The sequence below is a fragment of the Triticum urartu genome, chromosome 3 (assembly GCF_003073215.2).
Source record: "Triticum urartu cultivar G1812 chromosome 3, Tu2.1, whole genome shotgun sequence".
Classification (NCBI taxonomy): Eukaryota; Viridiplantae; Streptophyta; class Magnoliopsida; order Poales; family Poaceae; genus Triticum; species Triticum urartu.
Window position 1 is genome coordinate 385196781 of NC_053024.1, and position 26507 is coordinate 385223287.

At 45.5% G+C, this 26507-nt stretch overlaps 1 protein-coding gene across 2 annotated transcripts; it reads left to right on the forward strand.

The window, feature by feature from the left end:
- Nucleotides 1-15573: 15573 nt before the first annotated feature.
- LOC125544049 (protein ALTERED PHOSPHATE STARVATION RESPONSE 1-like) lies at nt 15574-21038 on the forward strand. 2 transcript variants are annotated; one of them, XR_007299249.1, is made up of 7 exons: nt 15574-15930; nt 16047-17130; nt 17476-17645; nt 17892-18115; nt 18785-19115; nt 19305-19906; nt 20739-20941. XR_007299249.1 is itself a non-coding variant. In XM_048707587.1 (7 exons), exons 2-7 carry the CDS (start codon nt 16227-16229, stop codon nt 20851-20853), a joined length of 2205 nt encoding a protein of 734 aa, XP_048563544.1. In that variant the 5' UTR covers nt 15574-15930; nt 16047-16226; the 3' UTR covers nt 20854-21038. The 2 variants fall into 2 exon arrangements, 1 of the variants encoding a protein (XP_048563544.1); XM_048707587.1 differs by having other exon boundaries at nt 19305-19765; nt 20739-21038.
- Nucleotides 21039-26507: the final 5469 nt, after the last annotated feature.

A 26507-nucleotide genomic window follows, 5' to 3' on the forward strand; every position in this document is an offset into this window, starting at 1 on the left:
AGTTGAAAACACAAGGTGAAGCCTTGTGATGATTTAGATGGAGCTTCGCGACGAGATAATGCGGAAACCTGGAACTCCGGAAAACAAAAGATGAAGCATCTCGAACCGAGAAATGTGACATTATGAACAACTCTGGAAAGAAGAAACTCGATCACTTGGATGAAACAATAATAAGAATTATGTTATGCGTATCCTTCACCAATTTAAATTGATGACAAGCAACGGATTGGCATACTACTTATTCTTCTTGAAAAGATTGAAGAGATATAGCCAAACTTGAGAAAAGTCTTCGACGATCCACCGGTAGGATTGGAAAGAACGAATGAATTGATATGATAACCAAAGAAGATAACTCTTGAGCGAACCATCGTAAGGATTGAAAATGAACGAAGAAAAGATAAAGAAACACCAGGAAGAATTAGAGAACGAATGAAGATACTTGAGGGAATTTGATACATGAAAACGAATAGATCACGAGCTGATTAGAGGATACTTGAACGATGCACCGGTGTGATTTGGAGAACGAGAGCTGAAAGCTTGAATGAATAATTCTGAGATGATGGGCTCCGGAGAATCAAACTGAAAAGACTCCTGAATTTCTCCGAATGGGTGAAAAGAATCCTTGACGATCGGAGCAATTATGAAGATGGCATCAAGCTAGAATCACGAATCTTTGAAAGAATGGGTAAGGATTTAAGAGGAACTCTTCTTCGGTCTTCAAAATCCGAGAATGACGACGAGAAACAACCCATGAATTGTTGAGGCGCTCCGGAAAGAAAATTAGAAAGGTTGAAGCAATGATGAAAAGAATTTGAAAGATCTTGGAGAAAGACATTTGACTGATGACAATTCATTCTTACGTCAAACTTTGAAATGAATTTGAAAATAACTCCGGAAAAAATTAGAAGAGTCAGGTAAGATCCTAGGAAAAGACCTGTGGGTTAGGGCCCACTCAAAAGAAACACCGTTGAACGATTTGAAAGAGAGATTGTGCCGGTTGAATTAAATGGCTCCAAAGAGATAACAACCTCAAGATATCTCTTGAACAGATTAGGAATGAAAACACGAATCTCCTGAGATATCTTCAGCACTCCGGAACAATTGAATAGCAAGAAGTGAATGGTTAAGAGATACATCGACATACGAAAGCACTTGAAGCGAGGAAGGAAATATGATCAACACCGAAAACTTGACTTGAATCCACCAGAGAAGAGAGAGAATGAATAATGATGAACTTGAGGCTCCGTTAGTACCTTCCTGAGAATCACCGGATAAGAACATTGATGGAAAAGAATGGAGAGGCTTCCCATCAATAAGATGGATACTTGATAAGAAATCTAAGTCCTTGAAGAAAAAGGGTGTGAGGGGGGGAAACAAAGGCAACTTGGGGAAGATGGAATGGATACCATTGAGAAAACTTAGAATTGATCTAGCAAATATTGGAAATGATTGGATCCACTTGAAGAGAAACACGCCAGTTGAAAAAGAAGAATTTGCATGACCATCTCGATGATCAAAAATGATTAGTACTCCCATAGAAATAAGAGAACACCATTTAGGAAAAGGTATGGATTCAACACTTGACGTTGAAGCAACTCGAATACCACAACTCAAAACAAAACAAAGGATTTGGCTTGCAGAATAAGCCGGAACAAACATATGATAGAGATTTTGTCCGAAGTTTTTGTGGTGGGGCCCACACAGGCTCGATCATACAGCACCATCATGTACAAGGCAGCACACATGACATACGAAGCGTCCCCGAGTCAGCATAGCCAAGGACTCTTTAAGACACAACGAGACCACTGTAAAACCAACCGTGGATAGGCGGACCACTAGACGTCGAACCCCAATCTCATATCATGCATCTGTCGGAAAGATATCCTAGGAGCTACTTGAATTCCCACATATAAACTCCTGAAACTATCTGGTTATGCAATCAGGTGTTGGGGATACAGGGGAAGCATAATATCTCACCCAAACTAACAATCCCTACATCCAGCTGTATCCATCCTTCAACACATAACCAAGAAACCTTTGGAAATCATGTACCTCAACCTTCGAAAAGCATCCGTTATACGAGTTATGGCAATACTCCCGAACTCCCGCCCCAGTACTGGGTGGCGTCGAGGTTATCTCACCAACAACTTCATAAAAGAGATTTTCGATGTCGGCGAACTCAGGTATTCTAGAACTGCAACAATAAAATCATGATGACAACACCTCGAAGCTCAACTCCCCGGGACACTGCCACAACCCCTAAATGTCAGGAGGCACCAAGAACAATGTTCTCATCACAAGAATATCGGAATGATTCCAAGATACCCGCGTGATCCTAAAAAATCGTGAAATTTGAGGAGAGAAAAGTCAAAACTTCTACGTCAGGAGGCCTCACCAGAGCGACGAAGGGACTGAGGAGTAAAAGAATCCTACTCTCCAATATATATAATCCTAAGACTCAAAACATTTTTGTTCTAGACTCAACAACGTCAGTGATTCGATCAAGCAGGGGGCTCCTAAGTCGGGGAGGGCCCTGATTACCAACTTGTAACGCCCACGATGCGGCTATATCTCTCACGTGTCGAGGCACGACTTAGACGCATAACCGCATGGTGGTTTAGTCGCAAGTGGGGTAATATTCACACAATCCCATGTACTGAATAAGAAAGGGATAAAGAGTTGGCTTACAATCGCCACTTCACACAAATAACAGGATAAACATACATCATCCAGAATACAATCAAGGTTCGACTACGGAACCAAAATAAAAGAAGACAACCCCAAATGCTAGATCCCCGATCATCCCAACTGGGCTCCACTACTGATCAACCGAAAAAGACACAAAACAATGATCAAGATCTTCATCGAGCTCCCACTTGAGCTCGGTTGCGTCATCTGCACTGGTATCATCGGCACCTGCAACTGTTTTGAAGTATCTGTGAGTCACGAGGACTCATCAATCTTACACCAGCGAGATCAAGACTATTTAAGCTTATGGGTAGGATAGGGCAATGAGGTGGAGCTGCAGCAAGCACTAAGCATATATGGTGGCCAACATACGCAAATAAGAGCGAGAAGAGAAGCAACGCAACGGTCGAGAAGCGAGAAGTGATCCCGAAACTACTTACGTTCAAGCATAACACAAGACCATGTTCACTTCCCAGACTCCGCCGAAAAGAGACCATCACGGCTACACATGCGATTGATGCATTTTAATTAAGTTAAGTGTCAAGTTCTCTACAACCGGACATTAAGAAATTCCCATCTGCTACATAACCACGGACACGGCTCTCAAAAGTTTATACCCTGTAGGGGTGTCCCAACTTAGCCAATCACAAGCTCTCATGGTCAACGAAGGATATTCCTTCTCCCGGAAAGACCCGATCAGTCTCGGAATCCCGGTTACAAGACATTTCGACAATGGTAAAACAAGACCAACAAAGCCGCCCGATGTGCCGACAATCCCGATAGGAGTCGCACGTATCTCGTTCTCAGGGCACACCGGATAGGTCAAGCTACGAGTAAAACCAGCCCTCAAGTTGCCCCGAGGTGGTCCCGCGGGTTGCCCGGTTCGGACCAACACTTAGAGAAGCACTGGCCCGGGGGGTTAAAATTAAAGATGACCCTCGGGTTGGCCGACCCAAGGGAAGGGTAATAGGTTGTTAGGCAAATGTAAAACCAAGGTTGGGCCTTGCTGGAGGAGTTTTATTCAAAGTGAACTGTCAAGGGGTTCCCATAACACTCAACCGCGTAAGGAACGCAAAATCAAGGAACATAAAACCGGTATGACGGAAACTAAGGCGGCAAGAGTGGAACAAAACACCAAGCATAAGGCCGAGCCTTCCACCCTTTACCAAGTATATAGATGCATTAATTAAATAAGAGATATTGTGATATCCCAACATATCCATGTACCAACATGGAACAAACTTAAACTTCACCTGCAACTAACAACGCTATAAGAGGGGCTGAGCAAAAGCGGTAACTTAGCCAAACAACGGTTTGCTAGGAAGGTGGGTTAGAGGCTTGACATGGCAATATGGGAGGCATGATATAACAAGTGGTAGGTAACACGGCATAGCGATAGAACGAACAACTAGCAAGCAAAGATAGAAGTGATTTCGAGGGTGTGGTCATCTTGCCTGAGATCCCGCAAGGAAGAAGAACGAGACCATGAAGAAGACAAACGGACGTAGACGAACGGATCCTCACAACTCCGGAATGAAACCGAAGCTAACGAGATAAGCAACCCGGAAATAAGCAAGCAACATAGTAAACAACCATCACATAAGCATGGCATGATGCACAACCAAGTATGATGCATGTCCGATTTAAATATGCATGGCATGGCAAAGTGCACAAACAAAACTACAAGTTAAGTGGAGCTCAACATGCAACGAGTTGCATATTGACGAAACACCACATCAATTATTTAGTTCTCTCTCGTTTATGTACCCAACAATATTAAATGTTGTTAAACATGGCAAGAGGTGAAGCATAATAAAACTACCTATCTAGGCAAGCTTAAATGAGGCCGGAACAATAAGTAACAAGTCCGGAAAAATCCCCATGTGCATATTTTAAGGTTGGAACTGTTCTGCCCTATACACAATTTTAGAGTTATTAAACATGCAAAGTAATGCTACCATGTTAACCTAGGCATTTTTCTACCCCATTTACATATAAAGTTTATTTAAAATGGAGGTACGGTTATTTAGTTATGAATTAAATCATTTTAACATGGCATATGAGCAAATTTAATCAAACAACATTTTAAACATGGATGAAAGTTGCATATTGTGAAAGTACAAGAAAAACTAAGCATTTTACATATATGAAGTTTTTACATATGAAGCACGGTTCATGATTTATTATACTCATGAAAACTAGGGGGTTTTCTGAAAAACTGCAGTCCTGTGGATAATAGCTAAAACATTCCGCAGAAAAAAGAAAAAAATCATTGTCTCGGGCCTAAATCTGGCTGGCTCAACAGTGCACGGGGGGGCACTGGATCTGATGCTCACAATGGGCTTGGCCCGTTTGGTGGCGGACGAAGTAGCAGGCCGGCGTGGCATGTGGCTAGGCCTTGACGAGGCTGTGACCCAGTCAGCTGGGTGAGGCGCGGTCGACGACTGGGTCAACCCGGGCGAGGCGCTCGCTTGGCCGGATCCGGCATGTGACTGCTTCGCTCCAGGAAGAAGAGCGAGGCGGCGCTGGGACTTGCAGCGGCGGGCACGGCGACGGGATCCGGCCAGGAAGGGCCGTGGCTAGAGGAGGAGGCGGATCTTGCCGGATCTGAGGCGGGGAAGGGCACGACTTGCGTTGAAGGCCGGCATGAGAGGTTCGAGGCGGCAACAGGTGGTGGATTCGGGCGGCGGCTACGCGACGAGCTCCTGCAGGACACGGGCGCGAGAAAGGGTCGAGGAGGAAGAGAGTGAAAGAGAAGGAGGAGCAGGGGCACACGGTGACCTGCGGGGCTTCACCGGTGACTGGGCTCGCCGGCACTTAGCGACCGGAGGTGGGGAAGGCGTTGAGGACGACCCGCAGCAGCGGCTTGTGCAGGACTCTGGCGAGGAGGAGGTCGAGGTTGGCGCACGGGGCTCAGGGACAAGCGCGCCCCTCGGGCACGAGGCGGCGGCGGCTCTTCTCGTTGCAGGGGAAGCAGATGGCAGCGGCAGGGAACGCAGCGACTTGGCTCAGAACTTGCCGGAACCGAGCAGGAAGGAGGTGCAGGCATCGGGGACGGGTGGATCCGGTGCGAGGGAGGACTTGGCGAGGCTCGACGGCATGGAACGGTGGCCATGCCAGCCAGGGCGAGCTCCTCTTGCTCCTATACCTGGCGAGAGAGAGGGAAATTGAGAGCGCGAGAGAGACAGGAGGAGGAGAATGAAGGGAGAGAGAGAGGGTCGCGAGGGAGGATGTCGGCCTGGATCAGTGGCGGCTCACGGGGAAGTCATCTTGGCGCTACTGCTCCTAGCCGCCGGGGACTGCTGGCTCGATCCGCTCGGGGATCGAAGCAGGAGGGGGGCTCGTGCGGGAACTGCTCGAGGGCACTGCATCATTGGATCAAAATCCAACAGAGCAGATGAGACGTGGCTGACAGGTTGGACTGGATTGGGAGGAGGCTGCGGGATTGGTCTGGTGAAGAAAACAAGGTGGGTGGCGGCGGCTGATCCGAGGAAGGAGGAGGCTGTAGGTGGCGCCTAAGGGGGACAAATGACCTAGTTTTTAGGGTTTGGTCCCATTTATATAACAAGTGGATTTTTGGATAGGGGCATTTGGTCCCTCCGATCTTAATCGGATGGTCTCGGATAAATAGGCTAGGGAGACCAAAAGCAAAACGAAGATGTTTAATAGATGTTTAGGGATGATCCGGACCCATTGGAAACGATAGAGTGGGTCGGGTTTGGGTCAACTTCGGATGCGAACTTGAGGGGTCAATGCACTGTACAAGGAGGGGGTTAGGTGGTTAGGAGGGGTTTTGGGACTTGGCGGTTGGTAGTGGACTGTGTAGATGGTCTAGGGAGGAAAGAGAGGGAAAACCCGGCAACAGTTTTCGGAGACCGAAAACGTCCGACGAAAAGACCTGTTATATTGCTGCTATAGTTATCCATTGGGGCATCAAACAAACTCTGAATGCGATGAAACTTGGCAGGCGGCCTACTGACAACATAACAACATCGCATGCCAACTTTCAACCCATTCTGAGAACATTTTCTGGCCACCTATAAAAAATACTATTTCAGACATGCCGCATGCAAGTGTGGTTGGGCTCAAAACGGACAACAAACGAAACTGGGGGAACCCGGACGGATGCAAGTTTTGAAAACATGATGATGCAATGCACATGATGACATGGCAAGATGCAACACACAAGCGAATGACAAGGCAACAACAACGAATAACAGGAAGACACCTGGCGCATCGGTCTCGGGGCGTCACAATATGAGTACACGGCTATGTCATTTGGATTGACCAATGCTCGTGCCTATTTTATGAGCATGATGAACAAGGTGTTCATGGAGTTTTTGGATAAGTTTGCAGTGGTGTTTATTGATGATATTTTGGTGTACTCGAAGAATGAAGAGGAACACAAGGAACACTTGCGCTTAGTTCTCGAGAAGCTCAGGGAACATCAGTTGTATACCAAGTTCAGCAAATGTGAGTTTTGGTTGAAGGAAGTTGGATTTCTTGGACATGTTATATCAGGAGAAGGTATAGCGGTAGACCCCACCAAGGTTCAGTCTGTCACTGAGAAGTTGGCACCCACCTCTGTTGGAGAGATCCATAGTTTTCTGGGACTCGCAGGATACTACAGGAGGTTCATTGAGAATTTCTCCAAGACCGCGAAACCCATGACCGAATTGTTGAAGAAGGACACCAAGTTCAAATGGACTGAAGATTATGAGGCCAGTTTTCAGGAGTTGAAGAAACATTTGGTTACAGCCCCAATGTTGATTCTTCCAGATATACGCAAGGATTTCCAAGTGTATTGCAACGCTTCTCGCTTAGGACTTGGAGGTGTACTTATGCAAGATGGAAGAGTTGTTTCATATGCCTCACGACAGCTTCGACCTCATGAGTTGAATTATGGCACCCATGATTTGGAGTTAGCAGCCGTAGTGCATGCGCTTAAGACCTGGAGACATTTTCTGATTGGGAACAGATGTGATGTGTACACGGATCACAAGAGTTTGAAGTACATTATCACTCAGAAGGAGTTAAATCTCAGACAAAGGAGATGGTTGGAGCTCATAAAGGATTATGATATGAAGTTACACTATCATCCAGGAAAGGCCAATGTCGTAGCAGACGCTTTGAGCCACAAGAGTTATGCCAATACCCTCGTAAGCGGAGGATTACCACAGGAGTTGGTTGACGATCTCAAGGAACTTCGTTTGGAGATAGTTCCAAGAGGTTTTGTGGCAACAATGGAGGTTCAGTCTACATTATTAGGGAAGATTCGAGAAGCTCAGAAGGATGATAAGGAAATTGCTGAGATAAAGGAGAAGATGAGCAAAGGAAAAGCCAAAGGTTTTCGTGAGGATGAGCACGAAACTTTATGGTTTGAGGATCGTATATATGTGCCCAATAATGCGAAGATCAGGAAGTTAATACTTCAGGAAGCTCATGACTCTCCATACTTGATTCACCCCGGAAACACCAAGATGTATTTGGACTTGAAGGAGCGTTTCTGGTGGACATGTATGAAGAAGGATATTGCCGAGTATGTAGCAGTATGTGATGTATGTCAGAGAGTGGAGGCGGAACATCAGAAGCCAGCAGGATTGCTTCAGCCTATGTCGATACCCGAATGGAAGTGGGACAAGCTTGGCATGGATTTTATCTGGGTAGTAGTTGATCGCTTGGCCAAGGTAGCTCACTTTATCCCAGTGAAAACCACCTATACAAGCGCGAAGTTGGCCAAGATATATATGACAAGGATCGTATGTCTGCATGGAGTTCCGAGGACCATCGTATCAGATAGAGGGACACAGTTTACCTCGAAGTTTTGGAATCAGCTGCACTAGACTTTGGGTACCAGGATAGAGTTCAGTACAACCTTCCATCCGTAGACTGATGGACAGACAGGGAGAGTCAATCAAATTCTGGAGGACATGTTGAGAGCTTGTGCGCTAGATTATGGATCTAGTTGGGATGACAATTTGCCTTACGCAGAGTTCTCCTACAACAACAGTTATCAGGCTAGTTTGAAGATGGCACCTTTTGAAGCTTTGTATGGAAGGAGATGCAGGACAACGTTAATGTGGGATGAAGTTGGAGACCGTCAGTTGTTTGGACCAGATCTGATCAAAGAGTCTGAAGAGAAGGTTAAGTTGATTCGAGATAGACTGAAGGTAGCTCAGTCCAGGCAGAAGAGTTATGCCGATACTAAACGAAAGGAGGTAGTCTATGAAATTGGAGATCGAGCATATCTTCGTGTGTCACCACTGTGAGGAGTTAAATGATTTGGAGTTAAGGGAAAGTTAGCCCCGATATTTGTAGGACCATACCGAGTTCTGAAACATATGGGAGAGGTTGCCTACGAGTTGGAGTTACCCAAAGGATTGTCAGGAGTTCATGATGTGTTTCTCGTTTCCCAGTTGAAGAAGTGCCATGCTGAGATGGCCGATATTCCCCTAAGAGATACAGTGCCCCTGGAAGCAATTCAGTTGGAGAGTGATCTGACCTACGAGGAGAAACCCGTCAAGATCCTCGAGTTTGCCAGTCGAGTTACACGCAGCAAGGTTATCAAGTTTTGCAAAGTTCAGTGGAGCCATCATACCGAGGATGAAGCCACCTGGGAACGAGAAGAAGACCTACGGAAAGATCACCCACACCTATTTTCTACCCAACCCGAATCTCGAGGGCGAGATTCATCTTAAGGGGGTAGGTTTGTAACGTCCCAATTTTCAATTTGAATGTTATACATAGGTCATCATATGCATATCATATTTTATTTGCATTTTGGTTGTGATCCTAGAGATCCTAAGCAACTCAAGGACCCAAGGAGAGACTTGGGGATTTCATTTTTTTCATATTTGAACTTTTTCTCAAATTTGAAAAGAGGGATCAATTTGATTTTAATATTTTTCTCTCCAATTATTTCCAATATTTAAATTAAAAGAGTGAAGATAATATGACTTCTTAAAAAAGAGGAATATTGGAGGAAAAAATATTAATATCAAATATATATTTTATTTGGATTTTATTTGAGAATTTATTTGAATTGAAAAAATATGCATTTTTGAAAATTGCGTTTTTAGGCCAGAAAAATGTTCACTTTGTTCTAAATTTTTTATTTAGATGGTGATTTTTGGCATTTTTTAGATTTTTTTTATATTTTATTAGGATTTTTATTCGGCGGATTTTTTTTAAGTTCCTGCCCGACTGGGCCGAAGGCCCAGCCGAGCAGGCCACGGCCCAGCACCACCCGCACGCCGCCTTGCCCCCCGGCCTTTATATACGTCGCCCCCGCCGCCCCTTGTCCCCGCACCGCCCCGCCGCCGTAGCCCGCACCACCACCACAGCGTCGCCGCCGCCGACGCGACGCCGCCCGCCCCGCCGTTGCCCGCCGTCGTCGGAGCCGCCGGACTCGCCGGATCTAGCCTCGCCGCTGACCCTGGTTTTCGTCGTGAACGGGTAAAAACCACTGCCGTTTTTTTCGATTTTTGGTGTAGATCGGTTTTGTTTTAGGGTTAGGGTTTTCTCGGTTTTTCTCGGTTTTTCTGATCGGATCAATTTAGCAATCGTTCACCCGAACGTCTTCGTTCGTTTGTCCCTATTAGCGAACGTTCGTTCGTTAGCGTTTTTCTATTTATTTATTTTCATCCAGGGACCTATCTGCGATTATTTTTATCGCAGATTAGCCCCTGATCTTCAAACGCTCACAACTTTTTAACCGTTCGTCCAAATCCAGTGAAACCAACTCAAAAATCTGCGTCTCGAACCCCTCTTCCCAGTTAACCAACTTGAATATGATTTTTACAATTTAAAATTTGGTTGCAAGCAGATTTGAATTTGAACTTCGTTTGACCGCGGTTTGAGTTTCGTAGCTCCGATTCGATTGATTCTTTTCGCAAATCGAAGCTCTTCTCTTGAACTTTTGATTTGGATCTTTTCTCTTGAGTTTACCCTTGCATCTATTTCCTGATTGCTTATGTATGTTATGGTTTGATTGCGATAGAGTTTCCGGAGTGCGAAGCATGCTACTACGAGTCACTAGGGTTTTCAGATCGTCAGCAAGGCAAGTAACACTTTGATCATACCCCTTATTACCCAGTTTTTATGCATTAGTTTCAACCCTCAAACATTGCATGTTTAGGATCTGTTTAACATGTGGGTATTGGGAAGTAGTTGTTGAGGTAGTACCTATTGCCCTTTTCATTCAAACCTTGAGAGTTACTTCTACGTTATGCTTATACTGCTATGCTATGCTCGTAGACGTGGATTGGTTTGTGAGATTCATGAAAGATGTGAGAGTTATTTATATCTAAGGGTTAACTTAAGGTGGCTATTTTAATACACATCTGGGTGGATTGTTTATGGGCACTTGGGGCAATCCAGTGTTGTCCAAGGAGATCCCGAGGAATCCGTGTGATCATCCTATGGTCCGCCATCCAGGCTCAAAGGGATCATAATGTTATTCATGCTGGAAACTTCCGTGTGCAGCCACAAGCCATTATGGGCTCTAGCATAGTTGAGTATGTTGTGTGACCTCTTTCAGTGATAAACTAGCAGATGTAGGGGATGTAGGTGGTACGGTTTACCCGTCGAAGGGGCTAATGCTTCTGAAAGACTGTGTCTCGGTCATCTATTTCTCAAACATCAAGTAGTGCAAGAAATCAATGAAGGAGATCGAGTCTTGTGGGGAAAAGTGCACAAACCTCTGCAGAGTGTACAAACTAATCATGGTTAGCCGTGTCCCCGGTTATGGACATATTGAGTATCTGGTGCTTGAATTATTATGTTGATCTCATCACTTTATTTAATTAAATTGTTGGGTTAATGATTACTTTAACTGGGATTGAGATGGGGTTACCATTCTCAATATTTTCAACAAACTTTGTAGTTAAATAAAATATATTCCTTTGTTGTAGGAAAAAACTAAATAACCATAGAGCCTCCACCAGCCAAATATGCATATAGTTATAGCCGCTACTTGTTCATTGCTCTACAGTGTTATTTTGCCAGCATATTCCATGTGCTGACCCATTTCGGGTTGCAACGTATTATATTGCAGACTTTTTAGATGAAGAGTAAGGTGTGCTAGGTCGTTGTCTTGCACTCAGCTATGCCGTTGGAGTTGATGGACTCATTTTGCCTTCAAAGCCTTCTGCGGTTATCTTCATTAGATGACCTTCAGCCATATTATTGTAATAAGTACTCTCTTTTGAGATCTTCGATATAATAAGTGTGTGATTGAACTCTGTTATAAATCCTTCAAAGTATTGTGTGTGTGTGTGTGTCAGCATTACCAATCCAGGGATGACACTTATACACAGAGATTTGACCGTTTGAGGTCGGATCGCTACAAAAATTATACCTTTAAAAACTTTTTTTCGAATACGAATTCAAAGGTGTATGTCATGCTCCCGTCGCAGTCGCTCGTGTTGGTTAAATTTATTGTCAAAGTTAAATCTTAAAAGGCGTGGACGCTCTACATTATGAAATGGAGGGACTATTTATTTTTGAGACACTAGAGACATTGTTATATAGACCTTAGAGCATCTATAGTTTGACGCCTCAAACCTACATCATACGCCCGGGCGAGCCGCCCGGTCACTGTCCAGTCATGTTTTTTCGACCCAGACGGGCTCCTTAAACGGGCCTCAAATGCCCGGGCTGACCGGCACCCCCCATATCCAGCCCAAATATGGGGTTGGGTATGGGGGCGCCTGGACACACCCGCCACGTCGAACCCAACAGCTCGACCCCACCCCAAATTACACCAAATCCACCAAACCCTTCGTCCTCCTCCCGCCGCCTCCAACCTTTCCCGCGCCCGAACCCTCGCCGTCCTCCACCCTTTCTCCCAATCCTCACCTCCGGTCCCGATCCACCGCTGGAGATGTCGTTCAGCCCGACCCACACCGCCACGATGGAGACGCGGTTCGCCTCGTCCGTCGGTGGTGTCAATTCATCGGTTGCGACTTGCAAGGCGGAGAACGTCGCCCGCAAGTTGCGGTGACGCCGACAGCGAGAGAGGGAGGCGACGAGGGCGTCACAAGGAGGTTAGGACGTGGCGGAGCAGCTGTCTCCTCCGCCGCGCCCGGATCCCCGCACCCCTTCCCTTCGAGCGCCGACGCATATTACATCGTCCGACCCCCTTGGGATAGAGGATGATTCGACCGCCAGCTGGGCCATTCTGGATAGCTTTCCGCCCACGCAGATGCCAGTGGTCGACATGTGTGACTCACCGCAGCTCGTTCGGACGTGGATGAGCACGGGCACTGGCACTGCCCGGGCTGCCCTCGACATGTTCAACGGAATGTCAGTGCGTTTTATTTGCTCCTGTCCGATCAGTTTTTAGCATAGACCACTAGTTCATTGCGCACATGATGAATGCTTGCAAACCATAATCATGTAGGAGGCGTTCCTGTCGAACACGATCAATGACAATGAAGATCTGAGCGAAATGGAGTATGAATTGGAGACCACCATCACATTTGAGGTTGGGACAACATCCAATCCCAATCCAAGCAAAAGGAAGAAGAAGACCAACACGCCGAAGGCAAGAGGTCCGACATTCTCAAGATTTGAGGACATCTTGTTGGCCACAACGATGGATCCAATATGCGGCACCGAGCAAAAGGGGTATGTGGAGTCGCATCTTGTGACCACCCGCAATGTGGCATCCCTCCGACGTCGTTGGGGGATCATTCAAGGGGAAGTGAACAAGTACGTCGCCTACTACTCACAAGTGACCAAATGCCCTCAAAGTAGGATGGGAGTCGCAACTCACGTAAGCTTAATTGCTTCATCTTGTCGTCCATTGCATATGCTTCTTCTGTTTGCATTCTCATGCTCATACATGTGTTGTTTGCTAGACGGCGGTGGCAGCCACTTTGTATCATGAGATGGAGAAGAAGCCATTTTCTTTTAGCCATTGTTGGGTCATATTGAACGGCAAGCCGAAGTGGAACCAACTTGTGGCCGACCTCAAGTCCGGCAAGAAGACGAATGATGGCTCAATCTCAAACCAATCAATTGGGTTGGACGATGAAGAGGACGATGTTGTCATGATGAATGGAAAAGCCACCGTGCCAAAGGACAATTGCCGAGTCATGGGAAACAAATGGGTGAAGGCACGTGCCGCCCGTGATGCTGCGGCTACCAAAATGTCATCCACATGGACGGGCATTTTTCGGTGACGGAGAACAAGGAGGAGAGGTACAAGCTCATGTTGGATGCGCAAAAGGAAATAATGGAGTGGGGCCGAAAGAGGGCAGAGAAGAAGATGGAAATTGAGAGGGAGAAGATCGAGCTCGAGAAGCAACAAGCAGCGATCAAATGGGAGCTCGAGAAGTCCAAGACATTTGGTGACATAGAGATTGAGATGGAGAGGTTGCAACTCGCACGGGGCACGGAAGATGCGAGGATCATGTTGGCGGACAAGACCCTCTTGGATGAGCATGTGAAGAAGCAACTTGTGGACAAGAAGAAGGAGATCAACGAACGTAGGAAGTATGAGGCGGCGAGGGCGGTTGCGGCATGGATGCAGGCGGAGCAGGCAGCCCGGATGCAGGCGGAGGAGGCTGCCCAGATGCAGGCAGAGCAGGACGAGCAGGAGCAGGCGCCCAACCAATGATCCTAGGTCATCCGTCATGCTCGGACATTGATTTCATTTTGCTATGTCCGGTTTGTTGAACTATGATTTGCTTTTTTTTTCTTTCACACTTTGGCGTTCGAACAGTTTGTATCGTATGATTGACGTGCATGGATTGCTTGGATTTGAGAATCGGAATTTGCGTATATGGATGTCCGGCCCAATATTTAAGGGGTGCCCGGTCAGTGTCCACGGACGTGCCCGGATCCGCCCATGGACGTTTGAGGGCCGAATTTGCTAAGTCCAACTGTAGATGCTTTTATATCTATTTTTCACCAGGCCGGCAAGCGAGGTGGTAAGAAAGTTGTTGTCATTTTTAGTATACATTGCCCATTAAAAGGAGCTACGACCTGCTCACCCAGACCCATAGAAAGGTTAATGTGCTAACTAAAGGCCCAAAAAAAACTTATAATGTAGTCCTTTTTCTTATACATGAGCCATATTCCCTGCTAATCACGTTCATTTTTTGTTACGTATTCATTTTTCTAGTAATGTATTCATTTTTCTCACAAAAAAGAGTTAAGCTCGTCCATAAACAAAGCAAAGCATAAATTGCATGCATGACCAGCCATAAAGGCTTGAATCCATGCATGCATATATATACTTGCATACGTTTCTTGCAAATATATATAGTTTTATATTTTTGTTATAAAAAAGTTTGAGTCATCAACTTGTAAAAAAATCATTGTCATTTTTTAAATTCACGGCAGCGGAATCATACCTAAGTAATTTTGATATATCTCGAAACCGTCCCATACTTTAATTTCATACCATATGTACCAAACTATTAATATCATATAAGTATATCAGAAAGCATCAGATAGCGCATGATTTATTTCTACTTGTCATGTATTCCAAGTTAATCATGTATTCTTATATACTCCCTCCGTTTCAAAATAGATGACCCAACTTTGTATTAAACTTAGTATAAAGTTGGGTCATCTATTTTGAAACGGAGGGAGTATATATGTCCATGAAGCTCATGCAATAAACATACATTCAACCAATCTTCCCTCTATTCCTCTTACAATAAGACTAGCTTGAAAAATGATTTTATATTGTGATATGATATGGAGGGAGTAGTTAGCTCGTATAATTCGAAAAAAAGGTAGTTAGCTCGTATAGCAAATGTTGGAAGTCACTTGCATGGACGGCGTGGACCTAACGATACGATACCACCTGCAAGCAAGAGAAGGCCAAAGGAAAAAGAAAATGAGAGGACAAGTGGAGGAGTTTCCGTGACAGACAGGGGAAAGCGGCGGAGCAGCTCAGCCCCTCTGACCACCACCATCCTTCCTGCACAATTTCTTCCTCCTCGCACCGCTACTTTACCGCAGCCCGGAAAGAAAGCTAACCAAATCCCACACCTTCGCTTTCCCCTTTCCCCTCTCCTTTTCCCCTCTCCCCCTCGGTTCCCAATTGTCTCGCCCTCTCTCTTCGCCTCTGCTTCACCATCTACCAGTCCGTGTGCTTGACCAGAGGGAGGGAGGGAGGGCTCTTGAGGTTGTCTAGATCCCTTGTTTCTCCAACCGGGGCTGCTTAGCTTTCAAGCTGGCCGCCGACTCCAAGATTGCGGACCGGCGGGCGTTTCTTCCTTTCCAGTAAGTCAGCCGAGCAGGCTAGAGTTAATCGGGGCTATTCTTTACGAGTATTATTATTTTGCCTCAGTTTGTGTTAGCTGAATCTTGATGTTTGGATCATCCCTTTTGTCTGCCAGATACTGATATAGGAGCGGGCAATCTCATGTGCGAGGATGTGAGAGTTTCTTTTCTTGTTTCGGTGGAGTTGCTACAGTCCGAGTGTTGCGGATGATCTGGAATCTTGACTGAGGCCCCCGATTTGGGATTTCCTTTCAGCCGGTGCTGCAATCTGCATTCTTCAAGGTTGTTGGCGGCAGATGGGTTGCAGGCACTCCAAAGTGGAGGACGAGGAGGCGGTGAGGAGATGCAGGGACAGGAGGAACCTCATGAAGCAGCTCGTGCGCCGCCGTGTCGACCTTGCAGCCGCACACATCACCTACCTGCATGCACTCCGCAACACAGGAGCCACTCTCCGCCAATTCGCCGAGGTGGAGACTGCATCGTCACACCAGTCCCTTCCAGTCGTTGCCTCACCACCTCCTCCCCCTCCGCCGCCGCCGCCACCACCACCGCCTCCGGCATACTCTGTGACTTCTTCCATGCCACCATACTCGGTGACATCCTCAATGCCGCCATCACCACTCCCCCCACCACTCATACCGTTTAGTCCGATAAGGATAAGAAAGAGGGAGAAGAGAGATGGTGATCTCGACGGGGATGATTCCACGGATGAAGACGACGACACTGACAGCTGCTCGACGCCTCTGCCCCCGCCGCCGCCGCCCGGTATGGAGTGGGAGTACACGGACCCAATCACTATGCGTCCCTTGGATTTTCTTCCATCTTCGTTGGCTGATCGGGACGATAAAGAAATGGCCTCACAGGTCAGCATGGATGACGATTGGGTGGAAACGAACATAGAATTTGATGGACAGGATCAAAGTGTCTCTGGCAATGCTGATGGCATACTTAGGCGTGTGGAATTGCACCCAGCAAAGAGTAGGGTTATGGGTGATGAAAACTCATCGATGATGAGCAGCTGGGTAACAAAGGACTCGAACTCTTCGGTGATGGCCTGGGCGACTGACAAGTCACTGGTAGAAATAGCCAAGGAGATTGATGAGTACTTCTTGAAAGCAGCCGCAAGTGGGACTGATGTTGTTATACTTTTGGATTCTGCTACCGGCCGGCTAGATCCCTCAGAGGTGCAAGTAAAGAAAGGTAATAAATTTAGCTTTTCTCATCCATATATCATCCTTGATATTTTGTTTAGATGTCATTTGGTAAGTTAAACTCTAGCCTATTCGGAAAAAAAAACCTTATACTCTAGCCTCTTATGATGCATATGTACTATGAAGTATGCCAACCTTCTTGTCTATGTATTGTTGGTTCTCCAAGTGTCATGTACGTATCAAGTATACACCAACACATTGCAAAGCAATAGGTAATGGCACCAGGAGTACTAATATTTCGGGATCAACGACATTCCATGTTCCATACGTCTCCCTATTACCTCTTAACAAACCATCACTTCCTGAGGAATACCGTTTGTTGTTCTATGTGCAGGAAAAAATTCGAAGTCTGCCAAGGTTTTCTCTACACTTTCCTGGAGCTGGTCATTCAAGTCTGTACATGCTAACAGAGAATCCTCAACTGATGCTTGTGGATACGGTTATCATGGCAAAACACTAGATAAGCTTTATGACGAGGAGCAAAAACTCTATCAGTTAGTTAAGGTGCACTATGAGAGTCTTAAGTATTATTTTGGTTTGGTCTATGTTCACCGAAATGCATTGCACAATACGCTCAAGGATTGAGATAACAGCTTATAGCTTGTATCTTAGATTTTGATGAATCGTTTATTGTTTAGGAATTTTTTGTTACCTCTATCAATAGGGGAAATTGATGCATCATGAATAAATGTTGACTTGTTACCTTATGCTGCCAGAAGTCGACACATTGTTGACTATCCTATATTGCAGGATGAAGAATTTGCAAGGCTTGAATACAGAAAGTACAGTTCATTGCTAAAGAAGCTAGAATCAGGGGAGCATGATAGGTTGCAGGCAGAGAAAGTTCGGGAAAATATCGAAGAACTGCAAACTCGGATAATGTCCTTAGAGGAAGCTGTAAGCTTGACATGTTTGACCATATCAAAGATCAGGGATGAGGAGTTATATCCTCAGGTTATTGAATTAGCTGCAGGGTGAGCTCTGAAAATCCGTGAACTAGCATATCCAATATAGTTCAAAAGCTTATATTTTACTAGTATCACGCTATTTATGTGGGTGTGATCTCTGTATTTGATTCCTGATATATAGCAATGCTTTTCAGGAAGCTCTGTTTATCACATTTCCTTGTTACTTGTTAAGATATACTAGCTTATAATAATTTCATCATAAGCGGGACACAAGTATAGCTCTTACGGCACTTATGTTGAGCCATAGTGGAGCTCTATTTTCATTCAGGATATGGCCGGCACTTATGTTGAGCCATACTAATTAGTATTTACCTCTGGCATCTTGTGCCATACTGTTGTTGTGGTGCGTGCTGCTTGTATTTTTCCCACCAATGACAGATGCAATCGCAACTCAGTTGCCATAGCTACAATACTGTCCTGTTAATTCTGCAGTTCTCCCTTGTGACTGCTATTTCCATGTCGGATTTCTCTTCTGACACACTTTTTTCTTGCTTCTGTTTATGTGGGTGCGGTCTCTGTTTTCGATTCCTGATACTCCCTCCGTTCCTAAATATAAGTCTTTGGAGAGATTCCACTATGAACCACATACGGAGGGAGGAACGGAGGGAGTATATAGCAATGTTTATTTTCATGTCGGTTCTCTTCTGACACTTATTTTCCTTGCTTGTGACTCAGACTTGTGCATATGTGGAGAAACATGTACGAGTGCCATGAGGTTCAGAACCATATTGCCCAGCAAGCCAGTCTCCTTGGCAACCAACCTGGCAGTGAGCCGACAACTGACTCCCATTGCTATGCAACATCTCAGTTGGAAGGCGAAGTCTCTGCATGGCACAATTCCTTCTGCAATCTGATCACCTTGCAGCGTGAGTACGTAACCATCCTTAACGAATGGATTGGACTCACTGATTGCCTGCCTGATAATGAAGGCTTCATGAGAAGTTCATCTGGAATCCGTAGCCTCTGTGGGGAACTTGAGCACGCTCTTAAGAAGTTACCTGAGAAGGTAGAGTAAAACCAACATGGTATATTCTTTCAGAGTTTTGTTTGTTACTGCAAAATCAAGCTTGCGGGTGGTTTTGGTTGAACATTCATCATACATATTTGGACGACGAACCTTCCATTCTTAATTAATGTTAACCATTTGGTCTTTCTTTAATTAATGTTCCCTTCTTTTTTATGTATGTATAAACAGGTAGCAGCAGAAGCAATAAAAGCTTTTCTGTCAGTCATACACTCTATCGTGTTACAGCAGGCTGAGGAGCGTCAGCTGAAGAAGAAATCAGACAACATCGAGAGCAAGTTCCACGCCCAGCTGGAGAAACACAGCGAAAACGCAATGCAGAGCTCAAGCCAGGGTTCGCACGCCAGGAGCTACTCAGTATCGAAGGACGACCCGAAGCTGGACGTGTTCAGAAAGAAGGTCGAGGAGGAGAAGGCCAGGTACATCAACTCCTTGAGGACCAGTCGAGCCATGACGCTGAACCATCTTCAGACGAGCCTCCCAAACGTGTTCCATGCCCTGACGGGGTTCTCAGGAGTCTGCGTGCAGGCGTTTGAAGGCATCAGCCGATGCAGCGAGGCTGCTGCTGCTGCTGCTGCTAGCCACTCGGGAGCGGCTTCGCCCGCCGTCTCTTCCTGTGATGATCACCCGCTGTAAGTAGAGGCAGAACATAAGCTGGTTCCACGTGAATACCCTTCTCCAAAAACCACCCTTGTCAAAGAAAGTTTAGCCATGATTTACATTTCAAAAGTCAGTACAGGTGTCTGGATAGATCAGTCTCAGACTGAGAAGAGGTTAGTGATAGGATCACAACTACTAGTACTAGTATTTTTTCTGCTGCATTGAAAGGATTCCTGTATGATTGAAAGCTTGAATAGTAGTCTCACGTCTTCACACTGTTATACTTCCAGTGCCACAAGGTCAGGTCGGGAGGATGATTTTCTGTTCTTCCGAAAACCCCGGCCTCTGCATCATTGTGATTCACACAACCATCTTTATTGAAGTTGATGCCAAAAACATCAACAAACTCACTACAAAATATAGACAATTACAGCAGAACCATTATAAGACATACGATTTTCTGTTATATAAATGAGATTATGTTGGTGTTAATTTGAGTACGAGAAGCAGTGATCTGGTGCTTTGTTGGAGTACAAGTGTGGTTGTTTCATACTCAGATTCAATCCCTCCGATTCGAAATGGTCTGCGTTGTCACACATTTAACTCTTGCATCACCATCTAGATAGATTCGTCACATGGTAGCCACATGAAATGAGAATTTGGTACTCCCTTCATTTTTATTTACTCTGCATATTAAAGTTGACTGAAGTTACACTTTGGAAAGTTTGATCAAATTTATAGAAATGGATATAAATATTTAGCATAACAAATCTATATGATGTGAAAGTACATTCAACGACGAATCTAATGGTATTGATTTGTTATTGTATATGTTAATATTTTTGTCTATAAATTTTTTCAAAGCTTGTAAAACTTGACTTTGACCAAAACTAATATGCGGAGTAAATAAAAAAGGGAGTACATGTACTTTATTAATACACTGTCGTCTCTTGTGTACTGTGTAAACTCAAAACCGACATTTCAGATAGTCATTTTTTGTTCCAGATATGATGCTACAACAGAAAAGCTCATGAATACAAACAAGGTGGAGGTACATGCACCGGCGATGCTACAACTTATATGTCCAATGCTCGTGATGAATTCTCATATTTTTATTTAGTGGCATGGAAAGCTTTCAAATACAGACCGATGGGTCCCACCTGTCATGTAATAAATTTGGATTAAAAAACTGTAAATTGCTGGGCCAAGGATCCAACCAGCAACGTGCTGCTACCGCGCAAACATGGATAGCCATCCCACCCAGTGACTATTGGTGTCTAATATGAACAATTTTACATTATACTATTTTCTTTTCTTTTTGTGGGGTAAAGGGAGCTTTTATTGCATGATAGTAATGCTACAATCAAAAGGCTACAAATCCTCGATACAAGGTGGAGCTGAGTTCACCCACACAGCCGTGATGAACTTGGTGCGACTATAATTGGCCAACTGATCTGCAACTCTATTTTGACTACCGTGTATCTTCTGAGGTAAAAACTCTCTATTACACATTAAATCTCTAATTTCTACCACTAAATGTCCATACGCCGAGCGAGCCAACGTATTGCTTGGTAGAACTGAAAATGCCTCCGAAGAGTCTGACTGGATCACCACCGGGAGTTGTCTATGTTGGATGGCCAAAGCCATCCCTTGCATAAGTGCATGCAACTCCACCTTCAATGCATCATTGCAATGAAAAATCACTCTATAAGCTGCAAAGATAATTTGACACGCACTGTCTCTGAGAACCATGCGAGCCACCGCTGTCCCATCCGATGCCTTGAAGGAACCGTCCACGGATAGGGCAACCTTATCAGGCCCAGGCGCAGGACAGGGCAACCTTATCAGGCCCAGGCGCAGGCCAAGGGGTATTAGAGGAGCGTGCATGCACCACTGGCTCCTTTACAACAGCATGTACTAGCATTTTTCCCTTCAATATCTCCTTCGTAGAATACGGGCCAGCAAGCTTGATGGATTTGTAGTAGCTATCTAAGTAGTCCACCGTAGCATCAACAGGTGGTATTTCTTTCCCATGTGATATATCCGAACAAAGCTACCATACTCGCCAGATTAACATAATTATCATATCACGCACATCCTCCGAACACCTGCTCAACAAATGTAGCAGTCATTCATTCCCGTTTTCCAGCAAAAACTCGTCGGGTGGAAGGGGCCAGCGAGTTCTCATACGAATCCAGATTTGCCTCGCTTGCTCACATGACACCAGCGCATGAAAAGTTCCTTCTTCCTCGACGCCACACAGTGGGCAAGTCGCTCGAATGTCTATACACTTTGCACTTCGCCGTAGGAAGAACTCCAGTAGCCAATTTCCATGCCGATATTTTCATCTTATGTGGAACCGAAGACTTCCATATAACATTCCATAACCTTACACCACTTGGCTCTGAACTAGACGCACCCCGGCGAAGGCAATGTTATGCTCACATGTGGCCAACTTGTAAGCACTCTTGACCGTAAACTGACAGGTCTTCTCAGGAAACCATGATATGTAGTCAGTTCGTTGCCTCGGGGATGTACGAATTTTCATGATATGTTCAATGTCCATATGCCAAAAAAACTCTCACAGCCGGTCAGCCCTCCACGTCCAAAAAATCTGAAACCCGGTTCAGACGGCAATTGCGTTTCGGGGTGATTAGCCGGAAAGAGGACACCCTTGGGAATCCAGGGATCCTTCCATGTGCGTATTAGTGCACCATTGCCCACCCTCCAAATGATCCCCTTCTTCAGCAGTTCGAGACCATGTACAATTCCTTTCCAGACTGCTGAACCATTGCGTGAAAACACTATGTCCAATAAATTACCGGAGGGGTAATATTTTGCTTTCAATAACCTTGTGCGTAAACTTTGTGGTGTGTCCAGCAGCCGCCATGCTTGCTTCGCGAGGAGTGCCTGGTTGAACGCCCTCATATCGCGGAATCCCATACCTCCCATAGACTTTGGAAGCCTCATTTTGTCCCAACTCATCCAGGCCATTTTATTCTTTCCTTTCTCAACTCCCCACCAGTATTGGCGCATCATGCGAGTTAATTCATTACATACCGAAACAGGGAGTTTAAAGACACTCATAACATATGCAGGTATAGCCTGAGCCACCGACTTAATTAAGATCTCCTTATTCCCTCAGGAAGAATATTGTTCACTCCAATCAATCAATCATTTCTGCAACCTTTCCTAGACAGTTTCAAAATTACCTGTATGCATCCTACCTTCCGGCACTGGCAGGCCTAGGTATTTTGGTTCAAACACTTCTTGAATTATCTCCAACACACTCTTTATACCTGAAGCAACTATAGGCAGGCACTGGTCTGAAAAAGGGATGGAACACTTGGATGGATTAATTAACTGGCCTGTAGCCACTTCGTAAGTGTTCAAAAAACCCTTCACAATGACTGCCTGCTGTTCTGAAGCTTGAAAAAACAAGAGTGAATCATCCGCAAACAAGAGATGAGAGATTTCCGGAGCACCTCTACAAATTCTTATCCCCTTCAAACCCTCCTCCTCCATGGATTTTTTAAACAAAGCCGACAGAGCATTAGCTACAAACAGAAAGAGGAAGGGGGACAATGGGTCACCTTGACGTAAGCCCCTTGATGGGATGAAGGGCTCAAGTAACTTCCCATTAAACTTAACCGAGTACTTCACACTAGAAACGCATGCCATTACCCGCGAAATCCAATGCTGAGAGAAACCCCACTTCAGAAGAGCCCTCTCCAGAAACACCCAGTCAACACGATCATAAGCCTTGGATAAATCTAGCTTGTAGACACAAAATGCTGGCGATTGCTCCTTTAGAGACTGTATATGGTGGATAAATTCAAACACAATAATAGAGTTATCCGAGATGAGCCTTCCTGGATGAATGCGCTTTGGTTTTCAGAAATAAGTTCATGAAGTAATGGGCGTAACCTGTTTACTATGCATTTGGATACAATTTTGTATATCATGTTACACAGACTGATGGGTCGAAAATCCTTCAACTCCTTCGGGTGAGGAACCTTAGGAATCAACACAATGGTTGTCCCATTAACTCCATCAGGCATAACACCTGTCATAAAAAATTCCTGGACTGCAGCAATTATCTCTATTTTTAAAACCCCCCAGTTCCGTTGGTAAAACCGGGCAGGAAGCCCATCAGAACCTGGTGCCTTCAAAGGGCCAATCTGGAACAATGCGTCAGAAAATTCCTTCTCCGAATAAGGTTGACACAATTGTTCGTTCATCTCCATAGTAACCTTGGTAGGTATACACTCCAGAACCACATCTGGAGCTAGAGTGGGATCCTTGGTGTACACCTCCTTGAAGTATGAAGTGGCCATCCTTTCCATATCACTTGGTGTATGTTACCAAGTCCCATCTATCTTTCTGAGTCGTTGGATATAATTTCTACAAGCTCTCCAAACTGCTCGGCGATGTAAATATGTCGTGTTGCGTTCCCCTTCTTTTAGCCACGTAATACATGAACGTTGCAGCCACATCATCTCCTCTCTATACAGAAGCTCATCTAGCTGATTCATCTTGGTGCGTATGTGTGCACGATCGGCCCCGGCGAACTGTAAGTCTGCTAGCTGCTCCCTCAGTGTTTCTATTTCCTTCAGAACATTACCAAAGTTCTCTAATTTACCATTAGATTTATTCTTAGCCCAAGAACTTGCCACAACTTCTGGAAGCGCTGGATGACGCTCCCACATGATTTCATATCGGGGTAAGGATACCCGTTTTTTGTGAAGCTGAACATCCTCGAGCTGCACCAAGAGTGGGCAATGATCAGAAAACAGCGATGCCAAGTGGAGTACTCTGGTCGCCGGGAACAATTCACGCCATCCTTCGTCCGCACATGCTCGATCAAGACGTACTTGTACGTTCCGATCTCCTGCCTGACCATTATTGTATGTATAAGGGATTCCAGCAAACCCCAAGTCTTCCAACTCACATAGCAAGAGGTAGTCCCTCAAGGCTTCCATTTGTGATTCTGAGTGTGTGGTTCTGGATAGATGCTCGTGTTGTCACATCGCCTCGTTATAATCTCCACACACAAACCACGGAGCCTGCGAGATAGCGTGAAGTCGAGTCATGTGATCCCACATAATATGTCTATTCTCTACCCGCGGTTCACCATAAACAAATGTTCCTCTCCATGAATTTCCTGCTCCCACATATTCTATCTAAACATCAATGTACCGATTACAAGCATCCAGTACATTCACTATTAGAGACTTGTCCCAAAACAGAGCCAAACCGACACTTTTTCCATCACTACTAACGCCACAGAAACCTTTCAGGCCTAATCTCCATTTGATTTTCTCAATTTTATCTGACGATTGTCTAGTCTCACACAAGAAGACTAGCTTGGGGTTATTGGCTTTTGAGAGGGCCACAACCTCACGAACTGTCCGGCGGTTCCCCACCCCCCGGCAGTTCCAAGACAAGATATTCATTGTGTTCGGCCGTCCTCCTCGCGGGAGGCCGCCGATATCTCATTTGTATCACCACTCTTCACAATCCTTGCCATTTTGCTGCTATTACTACTAGAGGGAGAAACCCCCTCCTTCTGATCAGCGCCACTGCCATCTATGATGGCCAACAGACCGAGAGCATGGTTTGCACCAACACTTTTAATTACCTCGGTAGCATCCATATTTAACCGCTTTCTCGGGTCCTTATCCACCTCCATCCGTCCCCCAGGGCTTTTAACTGGACTTGAAGCCGTATCAGCTAGCTCTGTATCATCTCCATCACGATCCTTCTCTGTGCCTCCATCTTTGGTTTGTTGTATGTCTTGCTTTCCTCTAGTTCTCGCCTCACTATTTTTTTGAGGAGGAGCATCAGCACGAGTATTATTTGGCCCCTCGGCATACAGCCAGTCCCCATACTTCATATTTGTTTCATCATGAATACCCAAGCCACACTCCTTGAACTCATGCCCTATCAGCCCACATACTTTACAAAACCTTGCTAACTTTTCGTACCTGACCAGATAGACTCGGCGTTCCTTGCCGCGAACAATGCTAACATACTTTGTGAGCGGCCGGTCGATATCATGCTTAACCCGCACCCTCACATAATCACCGCGGGTATTACCATTCAGACGCATGTCCAGTATCTCGCCTGCATCCTTCAGAAGTTTTACAACCAGCTTCTCCTTGCAATAAGCTTCAGGTAACTTGTGAATCTGGAGCCATATAGGCATATGAACAAAATTGATTTCCTCCGCATTGCTGAATCCATCATACGGGCACAAAAGAACAGCCCAGTTGCGGAACAACCATGGTCCCTGCATCAGCATGCGTTCCCAGTCCCCTAGGCAGTATGCCTGAACAACAAACAGATTAGGGCCGACGGGGTGGAACCTCACACTTTGCGCCGGATTCCAGGCTGCTCTCATGCCTTTATAAAATGCAGATTGGCTGAAGGTTTTCCGCGTATGAACCCTCGCCAGTGCAAGCCATTGAACACTCTCGTTGATCTCTGGATCATCTTCATCCACCATGACGTCGTCAAGTTCTTCATCGTTGAGATCGATTTGATCAAAAAATTCTCCAAGATCGGCCTTAGCGGCCATCGCGTAGTCCCCGCTCGTGGCGGAGTGAGCATCGGAGGGGTTCGCCATCAAGCAGGGAACAGGAGGGCCGGCCAGGACAATCGGCGGCCTGCCAGAACCACGGGGCCGGTCATATATCGATAGGACTCAAGGGCGATCGCAATCTCCCAGGAGGAAAAGAAAACCCTAGCCTCGTGCGTAGGGGAAAAGACTCT